The 6,796-nt window shown below is 63.3% G+C and overlaps 1 protein-coding gene across 1 annotated transcript in view; it reads right to left on the reverse strand.

The window, feature by feature from the left end:
* Positions 1-9: 9 nt before the first annotated feature.
* The window catches only part of ADIPOR1 (adiponectin receptor 1), an 8,624-nt gene continuing 1,837 nt past the window's right edge, over positions 10-6,796 (reverse strand). Inside the window, 8 exon segments of the mRNA XM_009281903.2 lie at positions 10-403; positions 699-808; positions 811-891; positions 2,516-2,703; positions 3,919-4,105; positions 4,774-4,945; positions 5,722-5,838; positions 6,721-6,794. Of these exon segments, the coding sequence (XP_009280178.1) occupies positions 275-403; positions 699-808; positions 811-891; positions 2,516-2,703; positions 3,919-4,105; positions 4,774-4,945; positions 5,722-5,838; positions 6,721-6,794 (1,058 nt within the window). The 3' untranslated portion in view covers positions 10-274.

Below are 6,796 nucleotides of genomic sequence, written 5' to 3' on the forward strand. Positions count from 1 at the left end.
GCGGTCGGGAGGAGGCGAGGCCGCGAGAGCGCGGCAGGGCTGGCTGCCGGCGCCTGCGTCGCCTCCCCTCAGCCCCAGCAAAGTGCGTGGGGAAGGGGGTGAGGATTTGGTCGACAACTTTGCTAAAGAATTTTTCTTCCCCCCCCCCCCCCCTTAAAAAAAAAAAAAACAACCAACCAACCAACAACCCCAAACAGTTTTGAGTCTTCCTTTGATTTTAGCAAAGACAGAGTTTAAAAAGCACTTAGGAAGCTTGTACTAAAATCGGGCGCCCTCAGAGGAGAGAGTCGTCTGTGCACCCCCCTTCGAGTCCGTAGCGAAACTCCTGCAGGTTCGACACCCCGTAGAAGTGGACGAAGGCCGCAGCCACCACGAGCACGTGGAAGATCTGATGCGACTGAAACTGCGGGGAAGCGAAAAAGCCCTTTAGACCAGACCAAAGGGGACAAAGCAACACCGGGAACACCTCCTCCTCTTCCTCCTCGCTGCTCCCGCATCGCCCTAGGACCATCCTCCGAGCTCCACTTCTTCCCCCTCCTTGCTCCCAGGCAGCGTTTTCCACCCCGTACTTTGGCCCGCCCTGCCTGCTCGCAGCAGCTGCTCAAGGTCTGGCTGCCAGCACACGCGCTGGGGCACACCAGGACCCCTCTCCCTTCTCCTCATCTCAGAGTTGCCCCCCCTCAACGTCCCACACTCACCCAGATGTCGAACTTGCCCGGGAAGAAGCGCTCGGGTATGCGGGCGGCGTACAGCCCCGCGCCCGTGATGTACATCACGGCCATGAGGAAGAACCAGCCCATCTGGCCGAGGTGGTGGCTTTCACGAACCCTCCGGCGATGGTGAAGTGCATGGTGGGCACCACGCCGCTCAGCCCCAGCCCCAGAAAGACACCTGCGGCGGAGAGATCAGCAAGTGGGAGCGCAGCGGGGACGGGGCGCTGCTCCTCCCCGCCAGCTGCCCTCGCACCCTCGTCCTGCGCAAAGGGAAGCTCCTGGAGGCACCAGCAGCTTTTCCTCACTCGGTCCTGGGTTATCCGATGGTGAAGTGCATGGTGGGCACCACGCCGCTCAGCCCCAGCCCCAGAAAGACACCTGCGGCGGAGAGATCAGCAAGTGGGAGCGCAGCGGGGACGGGGCGCTGCTCCTCCCCGCCAGCTGCCCTCGCACCCTCGTCCTGCGCAAAGGGAAGCTCCTGGAGGCACCAGCAGCTTTTCCTCACTCGGTCCTGGGTTATCCAACCCCCGGGGCATTTATCCTCCACAAAACGAGGGATCTGCAGCCCCACGTCCCGGTGAAAACCAGTGCTGACCCCCGGTGCTCACTGGGCAGAGCTGGCCACGCAGACGGGCGCTCTCCGTACAGCGGCAGGGCTGCGGCAGCTCCCGCTCCTGGCTACGGGAACGGCTCTTTCGGAAGGTGCCAGCCCATCGGATCGCACCGAAGCCTCACGGGCGTGAGGAACGCAGCAGCCCCAGCCAGCCCTTCGAGGAGAGGCTTTGCCAGAGTCAGTTGTTCGGTGAAGCTGCTTGGAGCTCAAGGGGAAGGTGCTAATTAGCAGTGCCGATATTTTCAGCTCTGGCATCTAATTAGTTTGGCAGAGAGCAAACGGCACCGCAGCGAGACACCAGCCCAGAGCGGCTGCGCCTTGTACTCACAGCAGGATCTCGCTTCGCACCGGGGGAGGACAGCAGCCCTCTCCAGGAGCAGGCAGCCGGGATCTCTGCCAGCGTGCCAACACCAGCGCTGCCGTGGGGCAGCGGTGGGGCTGGCAGTCCCACCCTGTCCCCTGCCCTCTCCTGAGGGGGGTCTCGTGGGTCACGCGCCCGGCCTCCAGCTCAGCATCGTCTCTCGTCACGTAGCTGCGAGAGACGTTTTGCTGCAGGAGCCCCCTGGGGAGGCGAGGGCAGGCGGAGGCGAGGGCAGGCGGAGGCGTTTCTCCACACTCACTGGTTCTCAGCGAGGCCGATTTAATCTGCAGAGGCTGCAGCGGGGGCAAGACAGGGTGTGAGCGCGGAGCGGGCTGGAGGCAGCCTCGCCCTGCAGCTTCCAGGAAGGCAGGTACGTGCCAGCGTGTAACTGGCAGGGGACAGATGAGGGAACCTCTCTCCTCCTCTGCCTGAGCTGCGGGTTCGCGCTGCCAAACCGCTTCCCGGAGAAAGGCGGCTTCGCGCGGCACAGCCCCAGGCCACCCAGCCGCCACTTACAGGGCTATTTTTAAACGCTGTCTGCCCGCTCCGAACCTCAGGCTTGCCGAGTGCCGGGCGGAGCTCGGGCCCTGCTCAGCGGAGGATCTAAACCCCCGGCACAGCGAGAGGAGGAAGGAGACCTCCCCCTGCCAGGAGCTGCTGCAGGGCGGGGCGCTGCTCTGGGGGAATTAATTCTGCAGATGCCGAGAGCTCTTCCCAAATGGGAAGAGGAGCCATCCCACAATGGGATCTTCCCAAAGTGCCTCCCTGAAGCCCTCCCGAGCTCCCTCCCGGGGCTGGGGACTCGGGGTGAGGAGGGAGAACGCCTACCTGCTCTTGTCTGCCTGTGCTTGGGGGTGGCAAACCGGTCCCACTGAGCAACGATGATGGCAGAGATGCCCAGGACACAGACGATGGAGAGGTAGATGAGTCTTGGCTGCGGGGAGCAGTAGAACGAGTAGTAGAGCCACGGGACAAAGCTCCCCATGATCAGCAGTGCAATTCCCGAATAATCCAACCTGCAGCCGGGGTGCGATGACAGAGAGTCACGGGTGAGCCCCAAAATCCACCCCCCCCTCCTTGTGTCCTCTTGGTAACGGTGCGTCGGTACCCTCCAGCCTGTCTGCGCCCAAATGGGGTCACCAGGGCCAGACAGGCAGCCACGGCCCCGCCGGTGAAGCTGCGGGCCCAGAGAGCGGAGGAGGGCTGCGCTCGGGTCTCATCAACGCGATTTGGGACGTGAGAAAGGGCCTGGGCACGTACACGGCTCCTGGGGATGCCAGCAGAGCTCGGCAGGAGCACAGAGGATGAACAGGAGCCAGCCGAATACGAGACGGGCCGTGCACTCAAAGCACCACGCCAGGACACGGCGGGCGCGAGTCCTTGCACGTACGGATTTGACTGTTACCCTCCACTGCAAAGTGCTTTCGATCTATTGATCCAGGAACCATTTCACCACCGAAACGCAGCCGCTTGCGTTACCCCCGCCGCCCCGGCAGCCGTGGCAAGCGCCTTCCCCGCTATGCAGGAACATTTCTGCTGAGGGCACGGCAGCACAGTTTGTTCTGCAGACACGATCCCGCAGGATCTCTGGGGTTTGCGCAAAGGAGATCGGCATGATTTCCCAGCAAGCAGCACCCAAGTAAATGCCTTTGACAGACCTGCCCGAGCAAGATCTTATTTGAAAGCCTTGCTGCTGCCCTGCCTGCGCCACGAAGGCTGATGTGAGCTTAACTCGAAGAGCAGCCCGCGCACCGACCTCGGGGAGAGGCGCCGGCCGCTGCCCAGCCTTTCCACTTCGCCAGGAATCCCGTTTTGTTTTGTTTCTTTCAATTTGGTTTCAGTCCAAACTGGATCCAAACCAGAGTTTTTGAAAGCATCCAGTAAACTGGAAACTGCCAAACTGCCGTGTCTCACGAGACCGAGACCCCTCCTCAGTTCACTGCTACGAGGGGCACAAAGGCTGTTCCCGTGGGAGCTGCGGGTTCCCAGGGTCCCCGTCTTTATCATCCGCCTGAGGGCGTCTGAGCGGGCAGTTTAAGGTGCTCAGGCACAGGGCAGAGCCCTCCGGGACCCAGCCGCGGTTCCCTCTCAACTCCAGGCCGGATTCAGTGAATTCAGTGTTTTTATCCCCAAGGATAAAACATTCGGGAACGCAGCGCTTTCCAAGAGGAAGTGCTGTGAGAACTCCACACCTCCTACGAGACCACGCAACCGCACTCGTGCTGACTCACTTCGAAAAAGTCCGCGAGACCTTCTCTGAGTGACAGTAGACAGTGTGGAAAAGCCAGGAGAAGCTGAGGCACAGCACCGCTCCCAGGAAGAACATCCCGAACACCACCTTCTCCTGGAGAGGAGCCATGAAATACATGTTGGGCCGCAGCATGGTCAGGATCCCCAAGCAGAGGAACAAAACAAAACCTGCAGGGAAGACGCCAAAGGGGCAGTCAGGCGGAAGGGAGAGCGAACGGATTCAGCGAAGAGCCAGGAGAAACACGGCCCTGGCTGTGCTCTGCAAGGCAGGACCTGGACGCATCCTGCTCGCAGCGCACCCGGAGGTGCCCAGTCGCACCCGGGGCTGGCTCGGCAGCGGGCCGTGAGCCGAGGCTGTCGTTACCGCAGGCGAGCTGAGCAGGGGGCAAGGGCACGGTCAGGCGCAGGGCGAAGAGCCACTGACTGTCCCCGGGTTTCAGAGGAAAGTGCTGCGAGGCTTTCCTGTTTTGCCCAGGACGCGCTCCCCCGTCCCGCTCTCGCGGAGCGTCGGCAAAGCCACAAACCGTCGCTGAGCCCAGCCCCGGGGCCCCGCTGCGAGGAAGTGCCCTGGTCTCCCTTCACCCTCGTGACCGAGCTGCCTGCGCGCGCGGGACCAGGCAGGGGTACGCGATCCTCAAAGGGAAGCCCCGGGCACGGAGAGGACCCCAGCGCCAAGCAAGTCCCGGCCGTGAAAGGCCCCCACCTTCGCCCCCGGGGCTACCCAAACCTCCCCCCCCCCAGTCACCTAGCAAGTGCGGTTGCCCGTCTCGGTGTGTAGTGTGTAAAGCCCACCTTCAGCCCCCGGGGCTACCAAACCATCCCCCCCCCCCAGTCACCTAGCAAGTGCGTCCAGATGTTGCCCGTCTCGGTGTGTATTCGGAAGATGCTCTTGAAGCAGGCTCGGAAGGACGGCATGGGAGGCCTGTGTCCGTGCAGGAGGTAATCGTTGTCCTTCAGCCAGTCGGGCAGCACGTCGTAAGGGATCACGCGCCAGCGCCCTTCCCACACCTGCAACATGCCAAGCTGCGCTGGTGACCCCCAGAACGTCGAGCCAGCCCAAAGGCTCACGTTTACTCACCCCGGGAGCCTAAAGTCGCAGGCGGAACAAGCCCAGCCGGGGCTGAAAATGCCCTGTAATGCTCCTCGGGGAGAGAAAGTTCAGCTTTTGCAAGATCAGCACCCTGTGGGATCCCTTAAGCCACCCACATCCTGGAGAGCGCTCCCCACCCGTCCCCCCAGGGAGTCGGAGGCGATTTGCACCCTCAGGTTTAACCCTTCTGCACCCGAAGGAACTGTTCCCTGCAGCGGGGAACTCCCATTTTGGTCAGGGAAGAGGGAGCCCCAGCTGGCAACAGAACCGGGCTGGCCCTCAGCCGATGCCACCGCTTACCGGACCGCAGTGACCGCGAGGACAGGCACCGGGTGAAACCAGCAACGGTGCTTGGTGCTCCCCGTCCCCGTTAGAGGGACGCAGAGGCACTGGGACTGCTCCCCAGGTCGCTGCTCATCAGCGCGGCTGGGCAAAACCTCCAACACCCACCGGCGCTTCCCAGCCGCCATAATCCCCTTCCCGCACCGCTCCCGGGAGGCGCTGCTGGGAGGAGGCCCAGGCGAGCGGAGCCGGAGCAGGCTGCCGGCAGAGCCGCCTGGAGCCCCGGGAGCTTCGCCCAGACAGAGCGACGCGTCCCAGCCCCTGCCCGCCCCGCCAAGCCCCGGGCTTGGGGCATCAGGGCCTCATCGATACTCCAAAATCAGGACCGGGGAATCGCCACAGGCTCCCGTACCTTATACACAAACTCTTCCATCTTCTCCATGGCGTGATGAGCCTGCAGAGGCAGAGTCAGCACACGGACCACCTCCTCCTCTTCCTCACGGGCCGCTGGGCACGGCGGGTCTTCAGCCTAGAGGGAGAAATGTCGGGAGGAAATCATTCCTGCCCACGGGAGGAGGAACAGCGTGCGGAGAGCGGCGAGTCCCTTCTGAGAGCACCTGGAGCTTCATCCCTTCCCAAGGGGACAGGCAGGCCCCGCCGGTCACCACCACTTACGCAACACGCTACTGTCTCAACCACCGCGGGCAGGCTAATCCCAGACTTATCCTTGTCGAAAGGCGGGATTACCGCGGGGGATTTTCATCCCTACAGCCAAGGCTGGAACAAGCCACTCGGCCCAGCCAGGAAACCCGGCTCTTCACCCCAGCCGTCAGCCCAATGCAGAGCGGAGGCAGCAGCTCTGCCCGTCCCGGCTCAACTCCCTCTCTCCTCCTTTTCCATTAGCGGGTTTGGGAAGGCGATTTCCAGCCCGAAGGGCCAGGGAACAGCCGGGTGACCGAGAACACCCCTTCGCTCCAAGCAGCAGCGCTGGCAGGCGGAGACACCGCATCTCGGCTGACATCTCTGCACGAGGGCTATCGCAGATCCACGCCTGCACGACCGGAGAGGTTTTTGGGCCAGCTCAGAGCACGGGCCAGCCAGACCGTCAGCGTTCGGGTGGCAAAACATCTGGCAGCCTCTCTGCGCTGACACAAAGCGACGGCTCGGGGCTCTGCACAACACACCCGGCCGGCCTGCGTCCTTCGAGCTGCTAAGGGGACGGCGGGCAGATTCCCAGGTTAATCCGCAAGGAGGGAGCGGAGCGGCTGAGCAAGGAGGAGCGGGCCCAGCCGCGGCTCCGGAGAGCACCCAGCACCCCGGCGAGGTGCCCGCTGGCCGCCCGCGGGGCGAAGGAGGGCTTACACTGGTCCGGCGGCGGATGCGGGACGCCATGGGGGGCGGGGCGAATTACACTGGTCGAGCCGGCGGTTCCCTGGTCCCCCTTCTCCCTTCTCAGCGGCCCCAGCTCGGCCAGCTCCAGGTGGGCT

This window comes from Aptenodytes forsteri, unplaced genomic scaffold (assembly GCF_000699145.1).
Source record: "Aptenodytes forsteri isolate BGI_AS27 unplaced genomic scaffold, ASM69914v1 Scaffold213, whole genome shotgun sequence".
NCBI lineage: Eukaryota > Metazoa > Chordata > Aves > Sphenisciformes > Spheniscidae > Aptenodytes > Aptenodytes forsteri.